The sequence below is a fragment of the Triplophysa rosa genome, linkage group LG1, assembly GCF_024868665.1.
Source record: "Triplophysa rosa linkage group LG1, Trosa_1v2, whole genome shotgun sequence".
Classification (NCBI taxonomy): Eukaryota; Metazoa; Chordata; class Actinopteri; order Cypriniformes; family Nemacheilidae; genus Triplophysa; species Triplophysa rosa.
Window position 1 is genome coordinate 37859866 of NC_079890.1, and position 17299 is coordinate 37877164.

Sequence of the window (17299 nt, forward strand, 5' to 3'; positions counted from 1 at the left end):
CAGGAAACATGCTGGACATACTACATCCACCATGTTTACATTGTCATGTGACCCATACGTTTGTTTACATATACTAACAACTGCAAAAATGGTTTGCTCGGGTGTTGTTAAACAAGTATAGTTTGCCCACATGGAAATCATTTCTTCAGTTAAATCAGTTAAACGTCAAAAGAGCTGCCTCTTTTCCTTGTGTGACAAATTAATGGTATATGCACAATAAGAGGCTTGGAATGGGGACAAACTTTACCTTAAATCACCGTTGCCAGTAAGTTCAAATTTTCATGACGCTTGTTAAGTTTTGAGGCATCCCGGTGCTTCTGGCACCTTATGATGCTAATGATCAAAGGTGATAATCGTTTTATGTAATGCGTAGCCTCTGACATCAAATTCATAATCAAAATTATGACATTGATAACATGTAGTTTATTGCCTTTCGTTATAAAGGTACTTGATTTGTGTATAATAAAGACCGACCTACTATCAGAGATAAAGAGCAGATGGATTTTCATGCATCACCGTTTCATGACAAGTTTGACAGTCGTTCCATTAGTGGAATTGCTTTTCACGATCGATTGAAGACACGAATCAAGTAAAATGACTGCAGCTCAAAGAAATCATCAGCATTTCAGCAAAACACGGAAGAATTAAAGCTACTTACTTTTACTTTCAAACAAAAGGCCGCTGAGGTATGAAGCACTTAGAGCGGAGAAGAATAATGCTTCATGAATAGAGGATAAGTGGTTTTATTCAGGACAAGTGTTTTGTTGCAGTTTTCAGTGGTTTATTTAAGGTGTACGGCAGAAGAATCAGACTGCTATGCTATATGAATAATAGAGATTTGTGTTAAGAGTTTTCAGGACATATTCTCCTTGTAATGGGACATTACATGTGTAATGTCTCTCAGTTTTCTTTTGAGAAAGTGAACTAGAAACAATCTCCAAAATCTTTGGCTGTTTCTTGGCCAGTTCCCTTAAAACAGTGGTTCTCAACAGGGGGCCTTGTGGGCCCCAACTGATTTCCAAGGGGGGCAAAATTGTATGACCAAAATTTAAAAATGAGACAAAATGAGCGGTGAAATACATAAAAAGCAAAAATACAATGTTATTATTTGGCTATTTTTATAGTTAATAAACGTTTTTCCAGTAATGTTAAGCTCTAAAATATTTTATTGGGTAGAAATTTTGAGGTTTTTTGAGCGGGAGGGGGGCCTTCGAATATTGTTGAATACAATGGGGGGCCTTGGAGTCAAGAAGGTACAGAACCCCTGCCTTAAATGACACACCCACTGTACCCTATAACATCTATTAATATACACACTTTTAAAACAGGGCTTCTCAAACTTTTTGACTCCAAGTCCCCCATTCCATCCAACAATGTTCAAAGGCCCCCATCCCACTTACACAAACTCACAATTTCTACCCAATAAAATATTTTAGAAAGACATTTATTCATTATAAAAACGGCAAAATAATAAGAAGAAATATCTTGGTTTTTACTTTTAAATTCTCATTTTAACTCATTTTAAAGTTATTAGTCATCTTGAGTCCCCCTTAGAAGTCAGCTGGTGCCCCCTTGTGGGCCGTGGCCCCCCCCCTGTTGAAAACACATTATACTGCGAAAGGTTCCAGCAATAATTGTACATTATGAAAATGTAATAACAAGCATAGTTGAAAATAATCTTGGTAGAATAAAGAAATACAGGGACCCAAAACTGAGTTATCTATTTAATTCAAACGTGTTTATTCAAATCTGCTACACAGCTCGTACATGTATGTGAATTCAGATGTCAACGTAAAGACGGCATATCCTTAGGCTTAAAGGAATTCTTATTCACACTACATCACATTGCACTATAAAGACAAAATGAAAACTGTTTTACACATGATGTTTCTCTGTCTCTGCCGGCTCACAGGGGCTCGATGGGAAATAAAAGCAATTTAATATCCCATGAATCCTCCATACCTCTTCTCAATTTCTAACGAATCGTCATCCTCATCCTCCTCTGGGGAGCGTTTTAAGAAGCCTCCATAGCGTTTGGTCTCCTGCCACCACTCGGGTCGGCCCACCCGCCTCATGAACCCACCGTAACGTTTCTCAAGAGGCTTCTCCTCACTCTCCGGCTCATAAAACCCTCCTTTTTTCATAAAACCCCCGTAACGTTTGGCCATACCCCTGGTGCCCTCGCCTCCTCCCTTTGAATCGTCTCCCAAAGCCGCCTCCCTCTCACCATCAGCCTCGACCTGATTGGTCAGCATTTCAACATCGTGATTGGTCAGGACCCCTCTCTCCTGGTCATCTTCTGGCTCCAGTTCATAGAGCTCAGCAGTCTTCTTCATGAATCCTCCGTAACGCTTCATAAACCCGCCGTAGCGCTTCATGAAACCTCCGTAACGCTTCATGAAGCCCCCGTACTTCTTGTCGACCTGATGCTGTTGGTCGTCCAGCTCTTGTGTTTCTCCATCGGGTGTGCTATCAGCATTCTGCATGAAGCGTTTGCACAAACTCCAGGAGCTGGCCGCGTTCAGACGCTCCTCACACGCCAACACGCACTCCTGTGAACAAAATGTGACACGCAAGCGTCATAAGTCCAAACAATTCATGTCTCCATCAGAGACCGCTCCGGCTCTTTAGCCTGCTCCCTGACATTAAAGAGGGTCTATAAACTCTCACGCTTCATCTGTCAATCCACGGCCGGGCTGAATGTAAATGTGCGGGTGTGTTTTGGGTGATAGGGGACTGAGGAGGCGTTCAGAGGTTCTGCTAAGCTTGTGGAAACCATGGAACCATGGAAACGTTAATACAGAGTGACATTATGAATATGAACATAATACACCTGTGAATCACGCACGCACGCACGCTCACAAACACAACTCGGTTTTCTAGAAAATTACAGAATGTACTTGAAATTCGTTAGAATGACATTTTCACATATTCCTTAATTGTATAATTCACCCCAAAAATGTTTTTTGCTTAACCTCACGTTATTCCAAATCCATCTGCTTGTATTTGTTCCATTAAACACAAAAAGCGATTTTTTCTAATAAAAAAAGAGCTTGTTAAAGAAATTCAACAAATTGTCCTTTTATGTCTCGTTGAATAATAACAGCATACAGGGTTTGGAATGACATGAGGTTACGTATTCAATTCTATTCTATTGTATGAGAATTTTTTCTATTCTTTGAGATCATACTAAACAAAAAGTCATATCTGTATTTTTATCCTGTGACCCAAAGACAAAATAACTACTTATTTTAAATCTTTTAAATGAAACAATTAATCAAACGCTCATATAATGTAAATATAACATAATGTAAAAGATTAAAACATTGTTTTTTTACTTATTTTATAACTTATTTCATCTCATCACATTCTCACATGCTTTTGAGTTCATTAAGGAGGTATTTTTTGATCTGTTGATGATATACATTTCTCGATTTATTGAGCATCTTTAGATCCAACTGCATGAAGAAACTCCTTTTTGTGTCTATAAGCGAGGATTTGAGATAAATGAGTGCTTCCTAGCGGCAAAAACGAGAATTATCAGCACTCTCATTCACACGAATGGCACGATTAATACAAGATCAGACTGTCAGTCAGATGGCACTACAATGCTGCATTTTACATCCGGGTCTGATCAATACACCAATAATTGCATTCCAAATGGATACAGGTAGGCTAATCGATATGTGGCTGTGAATTATCTTTGTTTCTAACCTTATTCTAATAGTATAGGACAGGATCAAACTTACACAATATTAACAATATACGTCTGACATTAGACCAGTTTGGAAACTTTACTTCGTTCATTTTTTTAGGCTATAAACACGCACTTTAAAACTATCACTATGAATAGTCATTATCGTCGTATTATCATTATTATTAAAGAAATTCGTTTTTATCCGCCATTTGCTTCCACTAAATTATTTTACGCTCGGAATGTATTATGAGGTTTAAATGATTGTAGTTCTCTTTACGACATTCTTCCGTCTACGATTTTTCGACGAAGGAATAGATAAAAAGTAGTGTCAAAGTGCTTAAAATGTATATCATTTAACAGCAGACTTACAATTGAGTTTATGTCTGTGTGTTGAAGCGGCAGTCGCGTCGCGCAGAACGCGCAGTCGGTGCCACAGTCCGCGCGCGCCGTCAGCGTCAGGCACGCGCTCACCAGCAGCAGCGTCCAGCGCGAGCTCACGGGAACCGTCAGGAACTAGAGAAACAATTAAAGCATATTCCAACTCGTCTTTAATGTTTCTGCGTTTACTCCCTTGAATTATTTAATGTTTTTAAACTTAATTATGTGCTATGTGTCATGTTAAGTAATTAACATCATGTTAAAATATAAAATATGAAGAATATTGAAAAATGCAAGATTGCTATGAAAATGAAATAGTTCTTCGGGTGAAAATAGGTTGTACTGACCTTCATCACTGCGTTCAGATCAGATTCTGCTTCAGTTATCACTCCAGTTTGTCCTCCTCTGTGCGTGAAACCTCCTCAAATCTGATGCCACAAGTCTGAGTAACTACATACAGTGGGTTTGTAGTGAGAGAGAGAGAGAGAGAGAGAGAGAGGCATTGGTTCAAAATTGCTTATGATTATTTAACACACTTGTTAAAATGTCTCTCAGTTGCTATTCAGTTCCAGGTCATTGGCAGTGAGCAGAGATACAAGTCTGTCTATTTATCAACTCTCAGAATTGATTTGCATTATAACACAATCAATCTTTTACAAGATAAGTGATGTAATTCAGATTTGCCCGACCGATCAATTTCAGCATCCAACTCAAGCCGATGCACTATGCAGGATATTCTAAAACATTGTCTAAAACAAATGCAGCACACCGAAATAGTATAAATAATATAAAGGGCTAATTTAGAAGAATAAAAGCATGAAGCGTTTGCACACAGCAGCAATGTGTAGAGACGAACAAAGTAGCATCATTTAGACAGTTATGATCTTTACAGGGATCGTCTTCGCCGGAGTAAACATTTCTAATGAGTCACAAGTCTCATTTTAACTTCTTTGTTTATAAGCATTTTAATGTCCAGTCAGTGTACTAGCGTGCAAATGAAATTGGGCTCGACAATTCTTTGGCATTTACATATAGTTTGATCTTTTCTTTGTGATAGCACTGAATGTGTGTTGTGTGGTAAGTAGTGCGTGCATATAGTTCCTGTTAGTTGACCCTACGTGCGATAAGGTGCTATAGAAAATGTGTGTATGGATTGGTCACCATGTGATCAGTAGAGTTGACATGAAGGCAGTATTTGGAAGTGTTTTCAGTGAATTACAGCACATCATCTAAATGTCTCCACATGTCTCACATGGTGACCAGCAGTGTGGTGATTCCCTCTGACGGTGGGACGGTCACCACAGCATCACATGACCTGCAGAGATGATTAAATGTCACTTTACCATGATGCACTTCGCTGCACACAGCTGATGACGTACGAAGCGGTGACCCTTTACGGGTGAGATATAAGGTTTTGCTCCGTCTTAAATCACATGCCATGTGAGAATGGATCACATTCTCATTACCCATAATGGACTACCTAAATCATCAAATCTAGAGTCGCTATTTCTCTCCCTGACACACACACACACACACACAAACCCAGTATCAGACAAAACACTCAATGGTCATTCAATCGTTCACAGACGTTTAGAGTATAAGGGCAGCACTGCTTATATTCTGTATTTTCTGTGCCAGCTATTGACCACTCTGCACCACAACAAAAGCTATTGATTCAGACCATAAAACATGGCAAAAGCCTCTCCGTCGACTACGTTCTGTTCACCTACTCGCTTAAAGGCCAGGTGAGCTGGAATATAGCACATACCATATATGTACACACACTTCAGATGTCAACAAGTTTTTATCAAGCCCACGTATAGCTGGAAATAAGAAAAAGAGTCCCTGTACATTTATTTACACTATACGACACAAATTCATTTAATTGGCTTTTAGTTTGTAGTTATGCAGAGCAGCTGTTCAAAGCCTGTGGGTTAAATGAAATGATTACATTGTGTCGAACAGCTGTCTGCGAAACATTTATTAATGCTAAAGCATCATTAGTATTCTATCAAACTTTAACGAATTATAGATTAGAGCAAACCTGTAACTCAGAAGTATTAAACATCATTAAACTGTAGGATTTGATCATCCCAAAAACCCTAGCAAACACCTAAAAGACCTTAGCAAAAACCCAGAAGACCATAGAAACCTCCTAAAAGCCCTTAGCAACCATCTAGAAGACCCAAGTAACCACACAGAAGACCCATCAATCCCCCAGAAGACCCTAGAAACCACCTACACGACCTTAACAACCACCTAGAAGACCCTAGCAACCCCCCAGAAGACCCTAGCAACCCCCAAGAATAACCTTGCAGCCACCCAGGAGACCCTAGCAACCTTTTTTTCAAACATGTACATTTTGTGCTTCAGAGAAGTAAGAAAATCACACGAAGGACTTTGCGTTCCTGTAACGGTTCAAATCACAGTACTGATTTCAAGCTCATTTTCCAGGGAAAAAAAGTGAAAGATGATGGTACATCGACGGGATCAGTCCAGGATGAGAGGATGAGACTGCGGTCTGTCTTTCCTCTAAAGATACAGACTTTGGGAAATTAGTTTGCAGACGAGAGGAGAGTAAAGCGCAGTATATGGCAACTCTTCACATCTGAGTGGCAGAGAAATATAATATAAAAGAAACAGGGAGGTTTATGAGTGGTCTGCTGCAGAATCGAATGCGATTCTCAAATCTTTGGGAGATTCTAAAGATGTCTCAGTGTGTCCAGAGAGACAGAAGACAGAAAATGACTATTCTGCTTGACAGAGCTGTAAGTGGCCACATTGATTAAAGATTCCTCATGACGTTTAAGAAACAGTGCAGCTAACAGGAAAGGTTCTCTACACATTCTCTCAAAGTTGTGCTCTTGCAGTATTGTTAAACAAGCATTTTATCAACATTTTATGACGTGCTCAAAAGTTCTACATATGTTATTGTTACTGGAACATTTAGACAAGCATCCAGAAATGACATTTTCATAACGTAACACGAATGGTAGCAAACCATTCTTCTGGTAACAATCCAGACCGTCTTTCAAAGGTCAAACTAATCAAAACATACAAACGGGAAATAGTTTTAGTTGTATTTTCCATCAGGGACACAGATATCCTTCTTCATCCACCCCTCAATCAATCCTCAATGTTTGTCTCTTAGCCTGAGCCTGTGTCATTTGTTTGTTCATCGTTGTTTATTTGTGTGTCATATGAAGTGGTGCTGCATTATTCATGGTTCTGCATTCATTTATGCATGATGAGCATCAGACACATGAACAATGACCAACTGTTGTTTACTTGCTCTTTCATAGCTCAGAAGATTTGACGGAGTTCTGAGTTGTGTTTCATTTAAGTATCAACTTAGTCTCAAATGTTTCTCTTAAAATAGCTTTTATATAAAATAGGGACCGTTCACCCAAAAATGAAAATTCTGTCAACACTTACTCACCCTCAGATTGTTCCAAACCTGTAAAATGTTGTTGTTCTGCTAAACACAAGGAAGGATATATCTTCGAAAGATTGTCAGTAACCAAACCGATCTCATTCCCTACTGATTCCCATAGTATTTATTTTCCCTCCTATGGCAGTAAATGGGGGATGAGATCGGCTACTGACATTCTTCCAAATATCTTCCTTTTGAAACTTAAACAGGTTTGGAACAACCTGGCGGTAAATAAATGACAGAATTTTCATTTTTGGGTGAACTGTCCCTTTAAAGTGATTGTAGAGGTAAAATAAAAGCATCCATTTGCTCTTTCCTTCATTTCATTGATGTCTAGAAGAAATAATTGAGATATTTAAGAGATTTTACATCAATTTTTATATTTATATAAAAGTTTCAAAAGACACCGCTCAAATATTTCTCATCAGATTTCAAGACCAAATGCTTCGTCTAGTAAATATTTGGGTAACACTTTACAATAAGGTGCTATTCATTAACGAACAATGAACAGTTTAGTTTTTCAGCATTTATTAATCCCTGTTAATGTTTGTTCATGTCAATACAGCTCTTCATGTTAATTCATGGTGCATTACCTAATTCTTTTTTATTGGAAATAAAGAATTATAAAGGTATTTCTATGTTGTGCATTATTTGTTTACACTGCAATCAAATAATAATAAATAGGATGGCCAAAAATAATAAACAACAAATATAACAACAATAAGAAAACAATAAATAACATGTTGGCAAAAATAACCCAACAAATTTTATTTCATAACCCAACTGATTGGGTAAAACTTGCAACCCAATATATTGGGTTAAAAAAACCCAACAAGGGGTCGGTGCTATAGTAACCCATCTATGGGTTATATGTTGGGTTATTTTTAACCCAACTGTTTTTAGTGATATTCAACTATATTTCTATATAGAGCAAATAGTTCTTCAAAAGTGTAGTACTTGTTCACACCCAAAGGAGGAACAATCTGTCAAATAAACAGGCAGAATGACTATAATGTATAATGTTATCGATAAACTGAAACTACGCTGCAGATTTCACTGGCCTGCAGAAACACTGGACGATGGGTCCAACACATTTTTTAAATTAAAGATTTAAATAACATTTAAATTGATATGATTAATAAACATTGATTAACATTTAACCTATAAGTAGGCTTTATACAAATATTTGTTTTTTTAATATATTTTTGCTTATAAATCTAATTCCATGATGTTTATTTGCAAATGTAAAATGCAGAAGGTTTCTGGTTAGAAGAAGGGATAGGCCGTAGAGTTTACAGTTTGCACTTAAAACTATTGCGTCTTGATAAAACGCGGCTTTTATGTCCTGTTACATACCAGCAGGGGGCGCAACCCGTACCAACGTTTGATAACCACTGTTCTGAATACACAGAACACTTCTGGTGTTCATGTAAAACGAACGATTTAATTAAATTAGACGATTATTTTCGTGAATGTGCATCATATCACCATTTACATACTGTTCTACTGGATTCGCTTGACATTCTCTGTCACACCTGGACCACGTGATTTCTGTAACAGGCCTACGGTCCTGTTACAAATCCACACGATGCTGCTCACAACGCCAGAGCGTCGCCGACAATCCCACAATCCACTGCGAGAGATGTTCGGCCGGCATAGAAATTAATACAATACGCTTGCTCCAAAGGTAGAAGAGTTCTGTGATTGACATCTTCAGAAATTACGTTTTAAAAACGGACTTGTGTGCTTTCCAGAGGTGGCATTAAAACGCGCTGCAACGACGTCGCTCTTTGTCGCGACAAACATCGTACAGTAATGCGAGTGAGTCAGTACACGCTAACCCTTCTCGTTAAAAAGTGACAGCCTGCGGTTTTCTATAAGTTACATGTCACGTCATTTTAATAGTAACGTTAATTTACTATAAGGGAACGTCTTTTTTAAAATGTGAGCTTTTTTGTATTAAAGATTTTCAGTCATACTATGTTTAATGTTGCTTCTTCTATCCTTGAGAGTGTGAGGACTTTCATATGTTTTTTTGGCTGTTTGTGCATGTTATATTTACCAAAATTATAACAATATTTTATAAAAAGAGAAGTTGTTTAGAGATTATGTAAATCAAAGGTATTGTCAACATAGAGCCTATAGTCATGGTGAACAGCTGTTTTTTGTGCTTTTTCTATATATCATGCAATATATGATTTCATATATCGTCTATATACAATGTTGTATCAATACTTCTTGCAATTCTTATAATGACAAAAGTTTGTACATCGAGCGGCGTCGACTGAGCTGGTTGAACCATTGAGCAAAATGAGTTCCAGTTTGTGACATTTGGCTTCTTCTGTCAATGAAAGAGGCAAACATTGAAATAAAGCTGCTGTTTAGTTTTTAGTATGACGTTTAAAGTGTGACTCACATTAACACATTTTCTGCTTCTAGTCGTACTTGTGTTGCTCTGTAATACTTGGCATTTGTTCAAACAAAGCCAGATAAAATTAGTCACCTTCTCCAGTGCTTTTTTTTGAACAGAACACCAATCATCAATTGCATTGGATATTGGTATAGTTTGGTCATAAAATGTACTGTAACAATAGTAGACTTTATAAAATGTAACAGAAGTTAAAGTCACAGTTTAAAAAACTCTCTTTTGGTTTACTGTAAGTTACATATAGGCTACACTAGAACAGTGGTTCTCAAACTTTTTCATTGTAAGGCCCCCTTTGGGTAGAGTGCATCGCTTTGTGGCCCCTCGAATTAAGATTTATAGGCCTGGTTTTACAGACAAGGCTTAAGACTAGTCCAAGACTGAAATTAATGTTAGACCTGTCTTTGCTGAATGTATACTCTTGTCATTTCGAACCTGTAAGACTTTCTTTCTTTCGCAGAACTCAAAAGGAGATATTTTGAAGAATGTTGTTAACAGCCCCCCATTCATTTGCATTGGTTACAATAGAAGTGAATGGGGGGGGGGGGGGTTGTGTTGTTCTGTTATTTTGCAAAATATCTTCTTTTGTGTTCCGCAGAAGAAGGAAAGTCACACAGGTTTGAAATGACAAAAGGCTATGTAAATGATGACAGAATTTTCATTTTGAAGGTGATTTACAGAATTTTCATTTTGAAGGTGACTACTTTAAGCCAAGCCGTGTCTGTGAAACCGGGCCATAATCTGAAAGTTAGAAATTTAATTAAGACAAAAACATATTCATTTATTCAATCCGGGAACATCAATTCTATTGGTTGGTGGTCTTATTTTTCTGATGTTTGATTGCATGAAATGTATAATATATATATATATTTTTTCATAAAATGCCACAAAATCTGTGGCCCCCCTGGATCTATCTTGGGTTAAGGTCAATATATCAACATATCTGAGCTAAAAAACTAGCTCAGATTTTTGAGAACCCCTGGTCTAGAACCTGAGTTGCTTTCACAGAAGCCCATGAGCCATCACATTAATTATTAGGGACCCTCTTAAATATAAAGGTGCTTAAAAGGTTGTTCACAGCGATGCCATAGAAGAACCATTTTTGTTTCCACAAAGAAGCATTCAGTCAAAGGTTCTTTAAAGAACCACCTTTTTCTTACCTTTTTTATAATCTAAAGAACATTTTTTCGCCACAAAGAACCTTTTGTGAAACAGAAAGGTTCTTCAGATGTTAAAGGTTCTTTATGGAACCAAAAGGTTCTTCTATGGCATCGAAGCACCTTTTTTTAAGAGTATGTGCATTGTATGTCTATCTATATTTGCAAAACAGTTTTTTTAGCTCATATCTGTTGATATATTGACATGACATAATTAATCACATAAAAATTCAGGAACTGTTACTGGATAATTCATGGAAGTGTCACCCTGTCATGCCTTGAATATTGCTGTTCCACATGGTAAAACTCTTGCCAGCAAATATTTTTCATAAGCATTATCTCAAGAAACAGACAGAAAATGGTCAAACGTAAAATATAGTAAAACTATTAGCAAGTTTTTTTTTAAACGTTATATTCTGCACACATCAGACTAGCTTCTCTGAAGTTCTCCTTTGATTGTTTCCAGCCGATGCGACTCGAGTAAATCATCACATTTTCCTGCCTCTCTAGTGAAACGTACAAAATCAAAAACTCGACAGCAGTGAGAAAGAGTGAGAGGACAAATGCACGATATTCTCCTCTATTATCTCCTGTCACTTTCTCAGAAGCTCTTGCGTGATAGAAATGAGCCGTTTGTCACGTCTGTTCTGCAGAAATCTTTTTGAAAAGTGTCGTTTTAATTGGTACTTTGGTCGTCTAGACTCACAATAGAAACAACTTCAGCCATTATAAAACAGGGCCTGTATGTATAAAGCCACTCAGAGTAAAATTTTACTCTCAAGTGAGTCAAAATTCTAAGAATGACGTAATTTTACTCTTTTTCCTACAGTTAAGAATAAGAGTGATTCAAAAAGGTTCATAAGTGTTAATAGTCTCAGCTCTTAAATGATTTAGAAGAGCTGAAGAGGTCTCCTAACAAGAGTAACAAGATGGCAGTACAGAGGCAGATACCATGGACTTTACAACAAAGAAACAATGCGTTGGAATGACATAATGACAGGGAGTTAATAAAATAATATAAAAAAAAGTTAAATCTATTTTTTTAAGGATTTGCAGCTTGGTCTTTTCTTTATATAAAGCTGTAAGTGCAATATAGAAGGATGGGCTTCATGAGCTTTATTCAATTAACTGTTAAAACTCAATGTAAAACCAAGCCAAAAAAGGATACATTTTTGTCATATTTTTGTACATAATGCAAATTAATATTTTGAAACCGCTATTTTTAACTTGCATCTCTGTTGCCATCCCTGTTTGAAAAATAAAATTGCAGGTTACTTTATGTATTTATCATCATGTGGGTTGAAGCCAACCGATGTTAAATTTCCCACAAAATCGTACAGCTCAACTTATCAATCACTATATAAGCCTGCCGTTGTAAATCAGGGGAAGGCAGACAGTTTTCAACATTGATTTTATGTTCTTTCCTAAATTTTGGTTTATTTTACCCAAATAAGTTCTGGATCGTAGCGGTATATATAAATTAATAAAAAATGAAATAATAAAATATTAATGTAATGTCTCAATTAAGTAATGTCTTAATTCAGTCATGAATAAATGGTGCCATGCTGCTATGACTTCACCCTTGCAGGCTCCCTATTGGCTGATTCAGAGGTCAAGGGTGGCCATGTGTTTAAATCATTGTAGTCCTTATTTTACGACACTTAGGTCAGAACTTAAGAATCAGTCTTAAACTTTACTAAAAGTTGCTTTTAGCTTCTTTGTAAAAGTCCTACTTCTTACTAAGAATTTTTTGACACTTAAGTCAAAGTTTAAGACCACTCTAAAAGAGCATTTTTGAGAAGTTTTATACACACGGGCCCAGGGCCAGTAGCTCCTAACTTGCCGATTTAGGAGAAACTCTTAAAAATAATGGGTGTGTCAGTCTTAATTTTAGGACTCCTTAATTTTTGTGCTAAGAATATTTCACAAAGCGTTTTAGCACTAAAACCTGTGAGACGTTAGGAGTAGTGAAGAGAACTCCTAAATCAGTAAGACCAACTCACACCATCCTAAAATAACTGTAACACGGGCAGTCTGCTTTGAAACGTAAACATTTTAGAAAGATTTCATGACAATGAGCTTAACCATGAAGACTATGTGCTAACTGTGTTTATGAGACAGGCGAAATGCTTACAATTAGCTGAACATATACTTTATATGAACATAGTATAGTTTATTTGCAAAAGATAACTCCTTTTTTAAAATATTTCAAAAATCATGTTTATTGTGTTATCATGCGTTTATTGTGTTTTATTGTATTTGTTAGCTTTATTTTATAAAGTTATTTTTACTGAATAAAAACAATGAAAAACAAACTTTTTGATTGATATTAATTGGAATACACAATAAAAACATGAATTTTGACAATAAAATTGAGTTCTCTTTAATTAGTAACTTACTAATATTTACTAACTGTATATTTTATAATCTTAATTTGAATATGACAACAATTATATTTTAAAATATTTTATTTGAATATGAGTACAATTTAAATATGTCAGCTTGATGCCTCATTCTATAATATTCCTGTGAATAAATGACTGACAGAGACCCATCCTCTATCAGCCAATCACAGTGGTCATGGTCAGTAAGCAGGAATCATCACAGCAAAATCGCCAGTGTTAAAAAGGGTCAAATTAACTCTCACAGTGTTCATATACAAAACAAAAATACACTGTGAGTGTTAATTTGACCTTTTTAACACTGGCGATTTTACTGTGCAACGAGGTCAACGCCGCCCTTTCTCTTAGTTTAAGATTTCTTTCTGCTCCTTAGTAAAAGTTGCTCTCAGCAGCGTTGTGAATGGGTTTTAAGTGGAAACTCTTAACTAAAAACTTTTAGAGCTCTTAGTGGTAAGATAAAATGTTTTGTGAATTCGGGCCCAGATGAATAAAGCCCGTAGTGTGATGTGTAAAATCTGATGTCTTTATCTGCCGTGAGTGAGTCTGTCAGAAGTTGACTGCGAATTCTGAAGACGCACGTAAAAATGATGTACAGAAAAAAGGAGTTCTCAGTTGTGTTTCATTTAAGTATCAAACATTAAAATATTTCTCTTAAAATTGTTTAGGAGAAATAAAAAAAGAAACAAGCGAGTATGATGTGATGATAGTGGATGGTAACATAATCTGGATTTGGGTCAATATGATGAATGTGTATGAGTCAATTATTTTATACACAAAATATAGCCTGTGAGATTTTGGAATAACGTGATGTTTAAAGCAGCTGTCTCATGTAATGAAGATGATATTTGGGATGGTACCTAAGGGGTCTTAAATCGCGTGCACCAACACATCCAAGTCATTTTCTAAAGGTACTAGCAGATTTTGTTCCCGGGTATTTATCATAACATTAGCGTTAACAAGCATTTTGTTTTTATCGCTGCACCTGGAATAGCACAGTCTTACAGATTCTAAACCGCAGACGTTTGGTTCGACGACACCTGCGCTCGCCTCGCGCACATACAGTACAAACAAATCCATTAGCGGCGCGTGATTGACACATCAGAGAAATTTACAATCATCAGACTGTTGATGAAGTGAGGAATCTGTCAGCCGGCTGCATTACAGGCACAGATCATTATGTGAAATGTCACAATTAATCTGTATTGAGATATCGTTGCTTTAATAGAATACGCTGGGTTTCTCTTTTGTCTCCGTTACAGCTCGGTCCATTTGCTTTGTGCTTGTCTGTCCACATCTGATGTTCTCAGTCTGTTTAATGATGGATCAGATGACCTCCTCCTCACACAGAAAAACACAGTAGATCCATGATGATGTTGAACAATTATTTTACACAATGACTTTTTTGTGTTGTTGCACGGTAGTTGTTGAAATAACGGCACGTGATGAACCTGCATCCTCTCAGACCATTAAAGCTCAGTGGATGGTCTACAATTTAGTTCGGAAAAATGTTCATCCCTCATTGTTGAGTCACAATGGCGTGGAGAGAAAAAGATGGAGAATTAGGGAACAGATGTGATAATTACAGTATGAAATATATGTTGTGCTTTCTGTATGAAAAATGATTGACACGTGCACATCTGTCCGGTCACGTGATTGATTTACTTACTGTGTTTCTTTCAATTAAGTTAAATTAATTGGATATTGTTTCGAAGCAGCTTACATGAGGATGGCACATACAGAAATTTTGCTAAAGATGCTCTCAAGGGTTCTTTGCCATGTTACCATAAGGAAACATTTTTGTTCCCCCAAAAAATGTTTTAGTCAAAGATCAATTCAAAAGAATCAATTGTTTCTTATATTTTTGCCACCTGAAGAACATTTTTCAACTACGAAGTAGAGAGTACAGAGTCTTTTCTCTTGATGGAAAGTCCACCCAAAAATGAATATTCTGTCACCATTTACACGCCCTCTTGTCATTTCAAACCTGTTTGACTTTCTTTTTTCTGCAGAACATGCACGCAAAGATATTCTGAACTGGCACCCATTCACTTGCATTGGTTTAAAGTCAAATTTTTTGCAAAAATAAGTATTCTTCAAGTTTATTTTATTATATATACTTACTGTAATCAAACTATACTTCATATTCATTTTTATAAGGTATGCGCAATGTTTAAGAATATTTTAGTTATTTAAGTGTGTAGTAAGTAGGCTATTGTCACGGTCTTGGTCTGGTCGGGGTGTTATCTGCACGTGGGTTGTGTTGTTGTTGTCGGGCACGTGGAGAGTCGTTGGCTGACCGCGTGTTCGGTGTCTGCGTTTTTCACCCCGCCCTCATGTCTCCTTAGGCTTTCCCGCACTGGTGATTTTCCACCCCGCACCTACACACCTGTTGACACATTACTCATTAAGCACTCATTCCCATAACTACCCCACACCTGCCAATCCTTTCTATCTCGTTATGTTCTCCATTTTTATTCCCTCAGTGTCTCTCGTCTGTTGTCTGACCGTTGCTCGTGTAAGCCTGTTCAGACTGACCCAGACGTTGCTGCGGCACATCTGACGAAGTTTATTATCTTTTGTCTCGTTCTAGTCCTAATCACAGTAATCCTAGTCTAGTTCATCTCACCTGTCCCCTCGACCCTTCTTTTGTCGTTGGCAGTTCCCGTGGGCGTTCCACCCGTCACTCGCCGCCTGCAGTCAGCTTTCCTCTGGAGGAACGAAGCAGTTCGTCCTCGCCGGAATCATCTTCCAGACTTCCTGCACGGTACTCGGGCGGAGTGAGGAATCCAAGCGCCTAAAGACTTCTCCTCTCCGCTGGTGTCCTATCCTCCGTCCTCGCCGCCGTGCTCAACCACCCAAAGATCTCCACTTCTCACCACCGCGGGCAGTAACGCTCGCGGTTGGGTTTCTATTGCGTTTTGGCTGACTGTGTGCAATAAAGTTATGCTTCTACCGCATCTGGGCCGTTTCAGTGTTTCTGTCATGACAGAACGGTCAGACCACATGCACGACCCAGCGGGACAGGATCCGCTGCGGGTGGCGCTGCAACAGCAGGGAATCCTGCTGGGACAGCAGGCATCTCGCCTCACGGCCGCCGCCCAGGAGGTTGACGCGCTGCAAGAACAGGTGGCTACATTACAACGTCAGGTCTCCGAGCTCCTGCGAGGGGCCGTCCACGCTGGAGGGGTTCAACGCTCTCCACCGCACGGAGCCTTGAACGATCCGGAGCCACATGCCAACAGTCCTCCCATCTACGACGGAGATCCCAATTCCTGTCGGGCGTTTCTTTCACAATGCTCCCTGGTTTTTGCGCTTCAACCTCGCCGGTATGCCACGGAGGAAACCTGGATTGCTTTTGAGCTGACCTTGCTGACCGGGCTTGCCAACCAGGACGCCAATCGGAACACCAGCCGGGACACCACCACCGCACACCATCCACCACCGGATTCTGAACCCATGCAGATCGGGCGCTCTCACCTCACGCCCGCCCAAAAGCAGCAACGACTCGTGGACGGCCTCTGCTTCTACTGTGGGAAGGCGGGGCACGTCGTCACACACTGCCCGGCAAAAGCCAACGCCCATCCGTAGAGCGGAGAGTCCGGGTGGGCGCCATCACAGAAACCTCTCCATTTCCAAGCACCATGCTGCCGTTCCGCCTCAAATTCGGTCCTACTACTCATACTGGAAGGGCCTTAATTGACTCTGGGGCTGAAGGGAACTTTTTGGACGCAGCCACTGCCCGAGCGTGGGGAATTCCCGCTGTTCGCCTTCATCCACCTATCTCAGCCGTTACGCTGGCGGGACTGC

General features: G+C 38.5%; 1 protein-coding gene across 1 annotated transcript; it reads right to left on the minus strand.

Moving 5' to 3' along the window:
• Positions 1-1716: 1716 nt before the first annotated feature.
• Positions 1717-4525, minus strand: penkb (proenkephalin b). Its single transcript, XM_057336120.1, has 3 exons — positions 4423-4525; positions 4067-4210; positions 1717-2552 (listed from the first exon to the last, which is right to left on the minus strand). Exons 1-3 carry the CDS (start codon positions 4426-4428, stop codon positions 1938-1940), a joined length of 765 nt encoding a protein of 254 aa, XP_057192103.1. The 5' UTR covers positions 4429-4525; the 3' UTR covers positions 1717-1937.
• Positions 4526-17299: the final 12774 nt, after the last annotated feature.

Coding starts and splice junctions, on each gene's coding strand:
- penkb (XM_057336120.1), bottom strand. Junction 2,553..4,066: donor ACACAGACATAAACTCAATT/GTAAGTCTGCTG, acceptor TTTTGTTCACAG/GAGTGCGTGTTGGCGTGTGA.